Genomic DNA, 15,669 nt, shown 5'->3' on the forward strand with positions numbered 1-15,669 from the left:
AGATCGTATTTTTATAATAATAAACTTATATACAATTGTACAGCTTCTTAGACGCTTGTAGTGCTGGCCCCTAGCGGGATATAGCGGTACTTCGTGATCGCTGACTGTTACATTCCATTCCAATACTCATCAGCACGTTCGCTTTACATGTTCTTTAAAATAAAATTTTCTATTTTAAAGAACATGTTAAACATTGAAATGAGATTCATTAATATATTGAACATAAGTTTAGAAGAAACGTTTTAGACCTTCGTTGAGAATATCCTGCCATCATCACAACCCTTTCATAGTGATCTTGATTTCATACGATTCATATATGAAATATTTATAAAATAATTAGTAAACTTTGAATATTTTTTTCAGAGGCAGAATATAACCTCAGCTCTCTCACACTCATTCGAAATGATCTCAATTACCATTTTATAACCTTTTCTACCAATCTTCCTTTTGCTACCAATATTCCTTAATTACTGGAAAATCGTCCTAGTCCGCCCATTAAATAAAATTTACATTCCTTCCACACCACATACCTTCCGTCCTATTTCTCTTCTCAGAAGAGAACAATTTTCAAACATCCTAAAATAACGTTCTCTCAATAATCATTTCCACTCTGGCTTCTGATCACGCTACTACTTTGGTTTTCAATTGTGAGTTATGGAAATTTCAATACCAAGTTATCAGCATCCTTCTTGATTTCTCTAAAACATTTGATAGAGTAGGTCATAACATCATCCAACTCAAACTACAAAATCTTCTTACTTCCAACAAAGCTATGCGCTAGTTCAAATCCTTCCTCTCAGATTGGTCACAGTATGTAGTATTTTTTTTTTTTTTTTTTTGTAGCTAACAAGATGAAGTGTGGAGAAAACAAAGGCATTTATAATAGGTTCCAATTTGTTATAGAAAATAGGTTTTATCATTTTGGTTTGTAAATAAAACGGTAGATGGCGACACTATGATACTGCTGAGAACAAAGCAGGCATGCTGCATTGTTCTAGAGCAGTCTGTCGTGGGGTCTGTTTATGAAAACACACTCTCGTTGTCTTTATTTATAAAACCCTCCATTCTTTCCACAATAATTTGGTAGCAGAGCGGGGTTAGCGGCGTAAAAGGTTTGTGACGAGAGGAATTTATGTATATTGACGGATACGTAAGCTTTGTGTTTTGTTTAGGACTAACCGCCGAAATCATAACACAAAGGACATGGACGCCACATTATTCAACATCGAAAGGCTCGCTGCAGAAAATTATGAGATCTGGTCGATGAGAATCGAAGCATATTTAGAAGCAAAAGACCTGTACGAAGATATTGTTGAAAAAGATCCGCCGACTGAAGAAGATGCAGTTTTCAATAACAATAATTTATTTATTGTTATTTACAACTGTATACACATATATACAACAAGTAAATTGACTTGATTTGTGACAAAGTAAGGAGCATTAAGAATTTTACGAAGGATTTTGGACTGTAAGGATTGGATTCGGGAGGAATTTGATGGTTTAGTGGAGCCCCAAACCTCAACTCCATATGTCCAGATAGGCCTTATGATAGTCATGTAGATCAGTCCTTTGTAATGGATTGGCAATTTATACCGTTTGTCTAGTAAATGTTGTAATAGTCGGAATCGACGCGCAGTTTCTTGTCTGTTTAGTCTTGTATGAGGATTCCATGTCAGTCGTTTGTCGAGATGTAGTCCTAAGCAACGGATCTGTACGGCAGGAATAAGTGGGGTATTGTTAAAGGATACTGTGGGACAAGAGGTCATGGCTTTACGACGAAGGGTAAATGTGATTTGGTGGGATTTATTGGAATTTATTTTAATTCTCCAGTTTTGGCACCATTCTTCAAGGGTTGTGATGTGGGATTGGAGGGTTTGGGATACAATGTAAGGATCATTGTTCACTGACAATAGACATGTGTCATCGGCATACGTGGTGAGGATAGTGTTAGGATGGGTTGGGATGTCAGCTGTGAAAACTGTATAAAGGATAGGACCAAGGATACTACCCTGAGGTACACCAGCAGACTGACGGAATAGGGATGAATAAGCACCGTTGTAATTAACTTGAAATAATCTGTCGGAGAGATAAGAACGAATAATGAAGAAGTATGTAAGGGGTATGAATTTACGGATCTTGTATAGCAGTCCTGGGTGCCAGACACGATCAAAAGCCTGTTCTACATCAAGAAAGACTCCCGAGCAGTACATTCCGCGCTCCAATGAAGACGAGACAACATCAACCACACGATGGCATTGCTGGATAGTGGAGTGGGATGTTCGGAATCCAAACTGGTGATCTGGGATTATGTTGTTGGAATCAAGGATAGGGTACAAGCGTTTTAAGATGAGTTTCTCAAGGATTTTGCCCATGATAGGTAACAAAGAGATAGGACGGTAGAAGGATGGGTATTCAGGCGACTTTTGAGGTTTGGGAATCATTTTGATTATGGATAATTTCCATGGGTCAGGAAAATAAGTGGATCTGAGTACAGCATTGTAGATGTAGGTGAGGAATAGAACAGATTTTTGAGGAAGATGTTTTAGAATATGGGATGTAATTAGGTCACAACCATGAGCTTTGCGGGTACGAGATGCAAGCTTGGAAAAGAAAAAAAACAAGCTGATTCTCTCTATTACAATTCTAACGGCCAGTGATGATGTATTGCTGTTAATTAAATGTGGAAAAAAGGGCGAAAAGAGTTTGGGAAAAATTAAGAGAAAGGTTTGAGGGCATTCCCAAAGAAAAAGTAATTTATTTAATGTTTGATCATGCCAAAATTGGGAAAAACAGATATGAAACATTGGATGAATATCTTATGAGGTTTCAATGTTCAGGAGATAGCTCAACTGGGTAAATCCTTAACAGACAGAGAATTAGTAAGATACATTATTGAAGGCCTACCACCCTATTATGATCCTGTTGTCATAGCTATTTTGATAAATAGGAATATTAAATTCATTGAAGTAAGGCAAATTCTTTTGTCATTTGAGAGAAGAAAGAACCTTAAGAGGAATGAACAAGCATTAAAGACATATTGTAAAAGGTCAAACTTTTGTCTAAAAGCCTGCTTTATTTGTAAAAAAACCAGGTCACTTAAAAAAGGAATGCTGGTTTAACAAAGAAAATAATAGACAACACAGACAAAATGGACCCATAGATACACAAAAGCCTCAACCAAGAAAACATCATAGAGCATCTTTGGCTAAAGAATTTGCCTTATGCGCAATTACCAGAGATAATACGTATCTGGTGGAGGAAGGAACCAAAGGAACAAAGAAAGATGGAAGGAGTACCAGTAAAACTGTTGGAGAGAAAAGTATAATGAATACACATAGCAAAGGTGATGAAAACAACTCTAACTTTCAGGATGTTTCAGTTGTTCCAGAATTATGTGGTGATCCAAATTCAGTGACTAAGAAAATTGAAAAGGAGAATAAAGTCATCCTTTCCCAGGAAGGAAGAATCGAAGAGAGTAATGAACACTTTGAAGATAAAGTTCCTACATCAAAAGAACAAGTGACATCTGATCAACAACAAACATTAAATGATGAAGAATCTGGTTGTGAATCCGAGGCACCTAAACTAGTAGCTGATGTCGAACATGAAGATACTAGAAAATCATTTAAATATGAGTTAAATTGTGATTTAGATCCTGATGGTGATAGCAGTGAAGTGTTGATCAAAATAAAAAAAAAAACTAAAGAAGAAGAAAGTAAGAAATATACTCATAGCAAGAAGAAGAAGAAACTCAAAAAGAAAAGGGGATTTAGATGCAATGAATATTGTTAAACCTTATATTGATCAAGATCTCCATGATTTCAGAGAGTATCTTGGTAAATATTATAATCCTGACTATCAAAAATCTGGATGCAGGCAAAAAGGTAGAGGTCCAAATCGCCATCAAAATACAGAAGACCAGTTGGGGATGTTTGAACCTAGGACTTGAGAAAGTGTTTTGTGAAACATTAAATAATATAGAGTGATGCAATTAAGTTAAAAAATAAAATAAAGAAAAATAATAAATGAAAGGAAATAATAAAACATATTTTAGGAAGGAAATTTTTATAGAAAATAAGTTTTATTATTTTGGTTTGTAAATACCATAAACTAAATCGGTAGATGGCAACACTATGATACTGCTGAGAACAAAGCAACAGGCATGCTGCTCATTCAAGAATAGTCTGTTGTGGCGTTTATTGGTGAAACATACTCGTCTTTATTTATGAAACCCTCCCTACATTCCACAACGCAATTACCTTTTTAAAATTTTTCTTCCTATTCCCAAAATTGTTCTTCCTGAATAATATTCCTATAAACTTCTATTTAACCTTCACAAATTACCTCTGTCACCCATTTCCATTTAAAATGTTTAGATTACTAGTTACTTCCTTAATATTCCCTCACTAGCCTTCCCACTTTCAAAGCCTACTTATTCCATCACTTCCTATCCATCCAGTTCAAATAGGATTAAATTTGATGTATCACATTTACAATCAGACTTTTTAAACACTGCTAAATTAATCCTATAAATATTTATACTTTTAATTAGCATTTCTCTCTTAAATATTTTCTTTTAAGTTATTCATGTTAGAAGTTTGTTTCTATTTAAAGGCTTAAAAGTTACTTTATCATAATAAAGTAACTTTTAAGCTTTAAACAGAAACAAATAAGCTTCTGATATCAATAATTTAATTTTTTAATAATTCTATTGTATATTATTATTATTTTGTTCTCTTATAAGTTAATCTAAGGCTCTAAATCCCATCTATTATTTATGTAGTATTATTCTATAGGAATGTGTCCCAGAATATATAAAGAAATTATTATTATTATTGCTATTTTTCCAATGCTTAGTCTTCTGGGAAAAAAATTATTATAACAATTAAAATTTAACTAATTTTTTCAAAAGTTATGGTAAATTTTTATATAAGTGTTTATGTGTTTATTTAAGTTTTATATTTTTATTGTTTATCATTACCTAATGTTAGAATGAAAATTATGCTAACTAGACTTAATCACAATGTCTGATTGTGAGTTGTAAAATGTGCTTTTATCAATCAATAAACTTGATAAAGTGATTTCTTTGGAAGTACAATGGTATTGCAAGCTGTAAAAAAATCAACTTTAGTTTATCACTCAAGCAGGCACTCCACAGAAACTGTATTTTATCTGAGCATAAAGTTTAAAAGATTTTCTTTAATTTTTTTTTTTATAACCATGCAGTTATTAGAATGTAGGAGTGCTTGCCCAACTGTTATTTTTTTTATATTTAATTTAATACATGTAATTTAAATCATATATATGATCTGCTAATTTACATATATTTAATGTAATTGATTCATTGAAGACCGCTTATTTTGTATAAACATATATAACCCCTTCAAAGGATAAAAATCATCAGATTATATAGCGAAGGGGTGATGAAAGATAAATTAACCAATTAAATTTACCTTTTCATGCGGGGTTTTTTTTTAGGACGAAAAAAATCAAATCCTCACAACGAATGCGTGGTTGAACCTGGTAAGTTGTAAAGGTGTGATGGTGTTGGTTCCTCTGCTTGCTTGCTTCCATATCGCTGCCTCACACCCTTATCAACGCCACACCCCATCATCAACACTCCATTTAAATGGCTTATTTTCATTAGCCAATATTGAGATTACACTGTTCTTTTTTCCTTTTTTGAGCCAAATAATTCTATCAAGAGAAAAAAAAATGGCAATAAAGTGAGCTTAGCTATGATGGTAAACATCCAATACATAGGTACTAATAAAAAGGATTAAAAAACTCAAAACAGAGGCAGAACATTATTGTTAGAATTTAATTGGAAAATTCTAATGACAAAGTTTCTCAAAGAGGAGTAAATAAATAATCACTCAATGTTTCGCAGATTCAAGCATCATCAGGACAGAAAAAGACAAGATTGCACAAATGCACACCAAAGACACATTTCACACCAACAATTAAAAACACCAAATAGAGACAGTGCATCAGTGAAACTTTGACTGATTAGCTATTTACAGCTATTCGAGAGACTTGAAGTTTTGTTTTTGGAATCTTCCGATTGTATCCTTCAATATATACTTTTAAATATTAAATTTTCATTTTGAAATAAATCAATATAATTTACAAACTTCATAAACTGGTAAAATTCCTTAAAAATAAGATATTAAAATGTAGTTTTATCATTAAATTATTTCCATCCCATTGATTTCCTCAAATATTAGATTCTGCCTTCAATTGAATATAAAGGAAATTTCCAAAAAACGTCTTACTAAACTTAATTTGTTGTGTAAAAGCAAGGATTTTGTTCCCTTACTTATGCTTAATTTGATTCATTCTCATAGAAATAGAATTGATAGTTAAATAACGCCTCTTAATCCCACCCAATACATATCACCAACTTCATTGGAAGTTCAGTAACGTCTTTGAGGATCATATAAAGAACACATGTTTCACCCTTTACCAATATTTTCCATAAAGAACCAGTTTTTATTAAATTAAACTAAATTAATCTACAAAACAAATGTGACTTTTATACTCCACTCTGAGCAACATATTAAATATTCCTCGTTTAGTTAAAAATTTAAATTCAGAAACACTTTTTATATTGATTCCAATAATTTGTTACTCTTAAATTAACAAAGTTTCATAATATTCTATGAGAATATGTCGTGTGAAGAATGGAAAGTTTCTTCTTTAGAAATAGTAAGAAATAAAGTGTCATGAAAGAAACCTTCTCTTCTAGAAATTTTGCATTATGTAGCTATAGATTTATTTTTTTTTCAATAAAAAAATATATATTCAATTTATACCTGAAGGGAAAACTATTTATATTTGGTAAAGAACTATCAACTTTACTGTTATGACCCCTGTTAATAAATAGTATTATGAAACTATAAAATAATGTTATAAAATCCCCTACTTGTGTTGCTTGATTACATCTACAAGCTTGGCTCATTTTTGTTAATAATAAATTAATATAAATTCAAATCAACAATAAACGGAAATATTGATAAATATAAAACTCAATATTTTTTTGAAGTAATAAATCTCTATGAATTCCAAAATACTTGTTTATGTCAATCCTGCAATGATGTTTGAATTTTTTCCTGTTTCATTTTTCAGTATCCGTAATTGAAATTAATTTTGTTTTAAAGGCTAAAAGAGAAAATCGGTATATTTTAAAATTATTTATATGATTTAAGGTATTTTAAGTGTAATATACTTATACCAAAGATAAACTTCACAACACAATTGCATGCTGTCTTCAATGTTCTACTAACATCATGTTGTTTTATGTTGACACGGAACACAAAAGGATGAGAAAAACCAACTTCTAATAACCAATATTTGGCTTTCTTTGGTAAGTAGAATGTCAACTAAACAGTGTGTATATATAAAGATATTTATCAGAACCCGCACGCTCGTGTGTGTGGGATCTATAAGAAAGTATCACTTATTGTAGTGAAATTTATCACTAAATGAAAAACAGTTTCTTTTATTATTCATTTCTTCTCATTTTATTTGGTTATTGTGTCACCTAAGTAAAATAATATACTTTGGATACCTTATATTAGAAGGCACACACGGCAGTTTTTCTACTCTCACATCACTCATAAACTATGGCGACAAAACTTGTATATATAAGCTGGTCACCATGGTACACGATAAATTATGGTCACATTTTAAACGATCTAAAATCATTTCCTATTATTTTTGTTAAAAATTTATTTTGTTTTCTTTTTATCTATCTTATTTTGACAACTTTACAAATGATATCAATCTCATACTACTCATATGGATTGATAAGAAAATCTATATTCATTAACTATAGATTCCCTATATGCCTTAAAACTTCCCTATTTCTAATAAACTCTATTTTTGAATTTTCATCCAATTTCAATTCATTCAACTACTCAAGTTTGAAGTCTTTTTGCATGATTTCTACTGGTTTTTATGTTTTACTTCCAAATTCTCCAAGAATAGTCCTAACTCTATTGGAAGCTGGTTTAGATACTTTAGTATAATGGGAAAGAGGAGGGGGATTGAGAAACCCATTGGATCAACCAAAACCATCTCACACATTGTCAAAAGGATTCAAGTTTGAAGAAACCCACACAAAGTTAAGCCTTATTGTGGATAGTATTAGCTAACATATTCCACCTCTTACAGAAATCAGCCATGCTATTAAACTATTTACCCCCTAACCCAGGAATTTAATATTCAATTTTAGATTACCATCCTGAAGTCTGTAATGTACATTTTCAGCAAAAGATTTTTTTTTTAATTGCTGATCTGACCAAATAATAGTCTAATGGCCACTGCTACATATACTCCCACTGAAATAGCACTTCTTCTTAAATCCACACCCTAGAGTTGATTGTTTTAGAATCCTTAATATTTTAATAATAAATCTATCCTACTTGGTTATAAGATAGGTTTTTTGGTAAGAGACAGAATACTGGTACTAACTTTTTTTTTATAACCTCTTTCCTGTTCATCATACGGGGGGAGTAATCTAGAGGTAACTAACCAATTCTAAAGATGGTAGGGAGTCAAATTTACATTTTGTGGGACCCATACAGAAATGAAAAAGGTCCACACCCCATGTCAAATTCGAACCAGCACCATCCACAGTTTTCAGTTGCTAAAATCCGCACCTCAGCCACCTGAGGTACAAACGACCCAATACTGGTCTAATTCCTAATCTTGCAGTCCAAATGGTGAAGAGATTGATTTCATTGCCTTTTCTCCCTAGAAAGGCGCTATCACAATGACCCATTGTCCCATCTTTCCCAGAATACCATTTCCTGCACTCTGTTTGTGGTGATACAATCAGGGCTGTTTAGCACTTCTCATAGTACTATATAGGGAGCATTCTGAGGATATTGAGGTTGAATTTCTCTTTCCTCTTTTGCAATAACAATGAGAGGCTAATATAAATTAGAATTATATACATGTAACATCTCTTCTGTCACTTATGTTATAAAATTGTCATTTTATACCGTGACTAAATAATTCAGAAAATAATTATTAAAATATTATTAACTTATATTTTCCTATTGCTCTAAAAAGTCATACTATTTTCATTAACTCTTAATTATTAGGCCTATATATGAGAAATAAATGTTAAAAAGAATATTAAAAGTAAAAAATCACTATGAACATATTACGATCATGTATCCCTGAATATTTTACAATATCAAATATATAAATAATTGACTGTATTTTTCCTAAATATAAAGATGTCGTGGGGTGTGATCAAAAGGAAATAAAAAATAGTTAACAACTATTTATTTACCAACATTTTGCCCCACTTTGTTGACCGTTTTGACTGTTGGACTGTTTCGATATCTTTCAGCTCCAACAGCCCTGATGAAGCTCAATAAAGTGGGGCGAAACATCAGCAAATAAATAATTGTTAACTATTTTTTGTTTCCTATTGACTGCACCCCCAACCATATTCATATTTTACAATATCATTTCATATTCATTATTCATAAAATAACTATCCAACTTTTACTACAGGCCAAATTTATTCCCAAGGCAAATTTCAAATTACAATGATAATAAATCAATTTCACTGTCAACATAATTGTAGGTACATTATTAAGAAATAATGTTTAGGTTTGTGGCAATTATTTATACAAATTGGAATTTTTTATTTATTCTTTTATTTTATTTTAACTTCTTTCCTATTTCTTTTTTCCCTTCTATTCATTTCAAATGAAAAAAAAAAAACATACAACTTCACTTTTTGCTTGTGACCACAATTTACACAAATTTACCAAAAGATTCAAGCTATAAAAAACGTATATATGTATTAAGGTTTGGATAAGATATTGTTAAAACTGTCGTGTTATGCATCTGTAATGTTCATTTGTATTTATATGAATTAAAAAGTAGATTTTAACACCTAGTAGTGTAATGTCGTCTATTTTTCTTTAAAGTTGGCTACTACAGTTAATCAACCATAGAATTTATAGTTATAAGATCCTGGCTGATGGCTTGAGCCTAAAGTATTTTTATCACCTAAATCTCTTAGATCTATATGTTTGCTATTATACAAATTCTTTTCTTTTTATTCTTTGATGTGTAGTCTTTGAAAACGCACCATTATTTAAACTTTAATGATCTAATGATATTTCATTTATTTATTTTTCAAGTGAATCAATGGCTACATTTGTTGCAGTTTTATTTCAGTTTCTTCTCTTTTTTTCTGAAATACTTTTTTAATTGGTAGTGCAGCTGTAAATTATTAAATGTAGATAAAAAAAATATTAAATATCTTTCATCTATTATTTCCTCCATTTACAACATATATTCACAATCTTTTTGTTTTTGATTAATATTATTTTCATTTCTTATAAACTTTAAAAACCATAAATATTTATATATACATTTTATTTTTTTGCATTCTGTCCATGGGATATTCTCTTTTATAGATGAGCAGGAGCTTATATTAACTACAACTAAACATTGATAACACTAATTTAGTAAGCTACTAATTTTACATATTAACAATATTAATATAGATTCCTGTTCTATATATTAAAATTTAATTTGCCAATTTAATCAAAAAGAACAAAACTTTTATTTTAAATATTTAAACCTATTCTTGGCACAGGTACATGGATGGTACCATCACTTTACCGAATATTCAAATCTCAAGTATCTACATAACCAACAATTTATAGTTTGAATCCTTGTCTAACAGTTGATACCATTCAGTGACAATAGACTCTTGTTTGATTGTGAAAAATAAATATCAAGTTAAAGTTAATAGCGTTCAAGGGAAACCTGCCTGGATTAAAAAACATTAAATTTATAAAATTCACAATTTATCAAATTTTTTAAAAGATAAATTCACAACTTTGTGTTAATGTTTTCTTGTCTTATTTTTTAATTTAAAAAAACAATGTTGTTGTTTTAAAAAAAAAACTTCTTTTGATCCTTTATCTCAACATTTTGACCCTTTTACACTGTCAAGGAGAACTTAATTTGATATGTCCAAGACTAAACCTTTTCTGGCTATTATGCTAAACTCAATTCATTTATCAATTATACTTTTGTATTAATCACTTTAACACAGTAGCCTCTTAATATAGCAATTTCATTAACAAATAATTTGTCGATGACATTTCATCATTCATGTTGTATATTAACAGTATTTATGAAAATAAAAGCCAGTAATATTATATACATTTTGTCTCTCATTATGATTGGAAGTTGTATAGAAAATTTATTAATTTTAAACTTTTAACATTTATTTTTGTATACCTTTAAAACTTTTTTTTTAATGCTACCTAAGTGTTTAAATGAACCCCTTCATTTTTCAATACTTAATTTTTCTGTTCAATCAAAACATACTAATATTAGAATCTAACTTATGTTGTGGGAATTGTATGAAATAAAGAATTTTGTAGCATCGTTAGCTTCCATCTTTTTATACATACTTTTTTTTTTCATTTATTAGTATAGTAGAGCTTTACTGCCATGTTCTAACCTTGGTTTGATGAATTATTAGTTATGATCTATATCCTGCTGAACAAGATTGCTCTTTGCAGGATAGGATTCTAGACCACCAAAGTAGGATTTAGAAAATTAATGAGCTATTAGGGTGCATTTTCAAGCTTAATGATACTTTAAAAATTATGGAAGAAAAATCAAGAAGTATACATCCTATTTGACTATTACCAAAGGAGACAACAATATTTGGATAGAAATTTAGGCTATTTCAAGCCTAGATTGATGACGTCCTGTCTAGAAGACTGATGAGGACATGAATGAATAATTCCTCATGTATAGTATCAATTCAGAAAGTTGAAGATAGAACAGGCTTGAGATAGTGGAATGGTTTCTTACCCTTATTGTCAAACTTAGATCTCTATAATGTGATAAGAATCATAATGTATATAGGATAGGATAAACACAAAATTCTTGATTTTTACACTTGACATAACAATACTAAGAAGAAACTTAAATGTAAAAAATAATAATATACATGATAGTAAGGTGAATACTTTTTTCAGGCAAAAAGATCAGTGTGGATATAAGAATATTCCCTAAAGTTAAAAGGTTTAACACCTTAATTTCAATATAATCTTAAAAAATCATCGATTTATACCCATAACCCAGCATATAATAATCAGGAACAGAGCCCTTATTCCCTCTAACAAATTACGGTATCCCAAAAATTATAAGAAAATTATACACTCAAAGTATAAGCTGCTGTAATAACTGCTGTACTTACCCAAAACTGTAAGATTTGGTCTTTAACTAGCACCTTGCTAAGCCAAATTAACACATTAATAACCAAAACTTATATTGGATGCAACATGATGTTTGAAATAAGTCATAATGTGATTAATAGGTAATCATGAATGCTACAGTAGAGACTTTGTATGAGATCAAAACAGAAGGGTAAGGATGTTACAAAATATTATAAGCTAATTTTTCTAAACTAAGTTCATAAGGTTTGTCGGGTAGATGCACAAATAGGGATTTTTCCCTAATTTATTTTGTTAGTAGAGCTACCATCTAGTAGCTCTTCCAACAATGTGCATTTGGAAAAGATACCCATTTATACACTTACCGTGATATACCTTAAATGGTTTTGAATTTTTTATCTTGTCCAGTAAAGGAAACAACACAGCCTGTAGATGGTTATTGTGTACCGATCTTAGGGAGCCTGATTGACAAATTTTAATTGAAATACAGCTTTACTTCTGTTAACAACTAAAATTGTACTTATCAAAGATTTTGGTGCCAATTTAAGTATTTTACTTTGAAATTGAACTGGTAATTGTTATTTAAGTTATACTTATTTTTCCTAAGAAATTAAGCAATCATTTTTTCAGTTCTTTTCAACTGTAGAAAAATGTAAACTCAATTTAGAAAATAGGTTGATTTTTAACAAACATTGGTATAATGTTTCATATGACAAGCATTGTAAATTGATTAGTTAGGTAATTGTAAATTTTAATTGCTACTCACTATAAATTTTGTTTAAATTAGATAATTGATACACAACATAACTGCCGTGTGTGTAAATTATATAAACATACACTAATTTACATTTCACCTCTACGATGTTTTTTGTTAACAATTAAAATTGATTTCCATCTGAGTGAAGTATTTATAGTTCTATTAAAATATGATAACAATTTTTGTTTAAACATTAATGATCATTGGCTCTTTAACATTTTTAATTCATTTGGATAATATGACACCACTACGCATGCATAACTGTCTACGCTTCAAGTTTTCAAGTAGGTATTAGCATGCTTTAATGTAATACTTACTCTAAATTTCTTTTGGTAGGCTTTTTATAAAAAAATACATTGCTTTTAGTTTTGCCCAATTATATGCATGTTATTTATCTATCTTTGTTTAGATGTAAGATGTTCTAAAATTTTGTCTGTGTGCAAGTTTTTGTGACATATGATATTTTTTACTGAAACTTATTGACTTACATATTAAAAATTCCTTACACCTGTATAGTAATGAAATGTACATTTTTTTTTACTTTTTGTGATTTTTTTTTATACTGTAATAAGAATATATAAGATTAATTACTTTAGGTAACCCATAATAATACCAAAATTAATTTTATTTATGATGTCCAACATCCTAGTTAAGCATTTAGTATGATAATACTATTTATTATAAATTTGAAATATGATAACATATATATAATCATTATAATTTTTTTTCATACATTATTGCTGTTCAATAATTTAGTCAATTTTCTATGATTATCAACAGTTATGATTGTTAAAGAAACCATTTATATGTATATGAGTTTTTTGTTGATAAATAATGTCTGAAGCATCCATTTTGTTTAATGAACATTTAACTTCTTAATGTTGTTATATAGATTGATCTTACCTTAATGGTAAAAATTGTGTTGGTTCTAAAATGTGTATTCTCTTTCTGAGCTGTTGTGAACAGGTCAAAAGAAAAAAATCAATTAATTTATTGAACAATAAAAGAAACAATGAATTATAAAATATGTATGTTTTTGCACATCGGTGGAGAAAAATTGTCAGGATAAGAAGTGGTTCCTCATAATCTAGTGCTAAAGAACGTTTATTTTTTGAAAGGTAGCATTGTTTTAATCATTCAATTGTTTCAAATGAATTTCACATGAGTTAAAAAAATATTTTCATTGTGACACTTTACTCATAACTGTCCATAAGGAAAATATGCATAAATGTCATAATTTTCTGATCTCACACCTAGTATCTTAGAAATTATTTAACAAAAAGCTTTCAAACAAATATAGCCCTGTATTATTGGGAAGTCCTTGGGTTCAATCATCAACCTTTATTCAGAATAATCATAGTTTCATTACCATAAGAACCAAAGTGCTCTTCCAAAACACATGGTTCATACTTTTTCTAAATTTTAATATTACATTATATTAAGCACTGAACTCTTAAGCCCCATTTAAGCCTGTGCTTGAGATTATGAGCAGAAAATTTATTTTCTGTTATATCAGTGGTAGTTTGACTCTGTGATTGAGAGACCCTCCTGGAGCACACCCAAACTTTACAAAGGGGGTTTCTTCATCCTTCATAGGTTTGGGGGAAAACACGGCTTTTGAATATGGATGCTGACCAAATCACCTACCTCCTTGTATTACCAATGATTAAGCAGCACTTCCTTACTAAAATCTGAGCCCAAGAACCATTATAGGTTGTGGTGGTATATATTTTTGTCTCCATTTCCAGAAATTTGTCCCACTATTACACATAATCCAACACCATATTTTTACTTACAATAATCTGCCCTGATAAGTAAAAGGCTCTGTCTCTAATTTTTTTCTAAATAAATTTTGTAGCATCTCCAATGATGCCTTGTATGTATATATATTGTAATAATATAAAATTTATTTTAAAATAAAATAAAATGAATTTTGATCGTTTTATAAAACGTTTTTCATATATAAAAAATAATTTGGGTTCAAATTAAGAACTTTAATATTAAATATATAATAGAATTTTATTTAACTTTATAATATAAAAAGACTCTTAATCTCAGGGCGAGTTGCTAGGCAATCAGAACCAGACACTTATTATAATTACACTTAATTAAATTAATATCTCTTTTACAAATTTATTTAAATTTAGTTATAACAAAAACTAACCCAGTTCACAATCTTCTTTTGATGGTTGGTGAGTCTTCATGTCTTCTTTCCCAAAATGCTCTGTCTAACCATCAAACATGGCTTCCAGTCACCTCTGCTTATAGGCAATGACTCCTCTCTCCAGGTAATTCAAACCAAAAGTCCCCTATTCTTCTTGGGTGACTCTTTGATATCTTCTTTTTCAAGATGTCTACCCTTGAGCTAGACAAAAGATGATGATGACACCCTCCCTCCAGGAAACATCATTTCTCCTCTGTGCCCAAACAACGAATGCCAAACCAAAACCAAAACCTGCCTCGTTGTTCCATGTAAACATCAATTGTCGCACAACAGTTAGGGATTTTTTCAAATGATTTACTTTCTGAATATTATTCTTTAGCACTATTTCTTGACTTCTATTTTTTCTTAAATTTACTGTATTTTCAATTATGATGGGAAGAGTTAAAATAGTTTTTATGATATTTGAAATCTGCTCAACATGGCCTTGATTCAACGGACTTGTTGACTGAAGAATA

General features: G+C 30.2%; 2 protein-coding genes across 3 annotated transcripts in view; both read left to right on the forward strand.

Moving 5' to 3' along the window:
- The first annotated feature begins 1,203 nt into the window (after positions 1-1,203).
- LOC136795620 (uncharacterized) lies at positions 1,204-3,792 on the forward strand. The gene is made up of 3 exons (XM_067046786.1): positions 1,204-1,344; positions 2,838-2,966; positions 3,067-3,792. Exons 1-3 carry the CDS (start codon positions 1,204-1,206, stop codon positions 3,790-3,792), a joined length of 996 nt encoding a protein of 331 aa, XP_066902887.1.
- Positions 3,793-5,478: 1,686 nt separating this feature from the next.
- The window catches only part of nAChRalpha6 (nicotinic acetylcholine receptor alpha6), a gene marked incomplete at its 5' end in the record, with an annotated part of 58,504 nt that continues 48,313 nt past the window's right edge, over positions 5,479-15,669 (forward strand). For both annotated transcript variants that reach the window (XM_014428659.1, XM_014428657.1), the window contains 1 exon segment: positions 5,479-5,523. In XM_014428659.1, coding sequence (XP_014284145.1) covers positions 5,479-5,523 — 45 coding nt within the window.

The sequence above is a fragment of the Halyomorpha halys genome, unplaced genomic scaffold (assembly GCF_000696795.3).
Source record: "Halyomorpha halys isolate HHAL.00 unplaced genomic scaffold, Hhal_1.1 Scaffold733.1, whole genome shotgun sequence".
Lineage (NCBI taxonomy): Eukaryota > Metazoa > Arthropoda > Insecta > Hemiptera > Pentatomidae > Halyomorpha > Halyomorpha halys.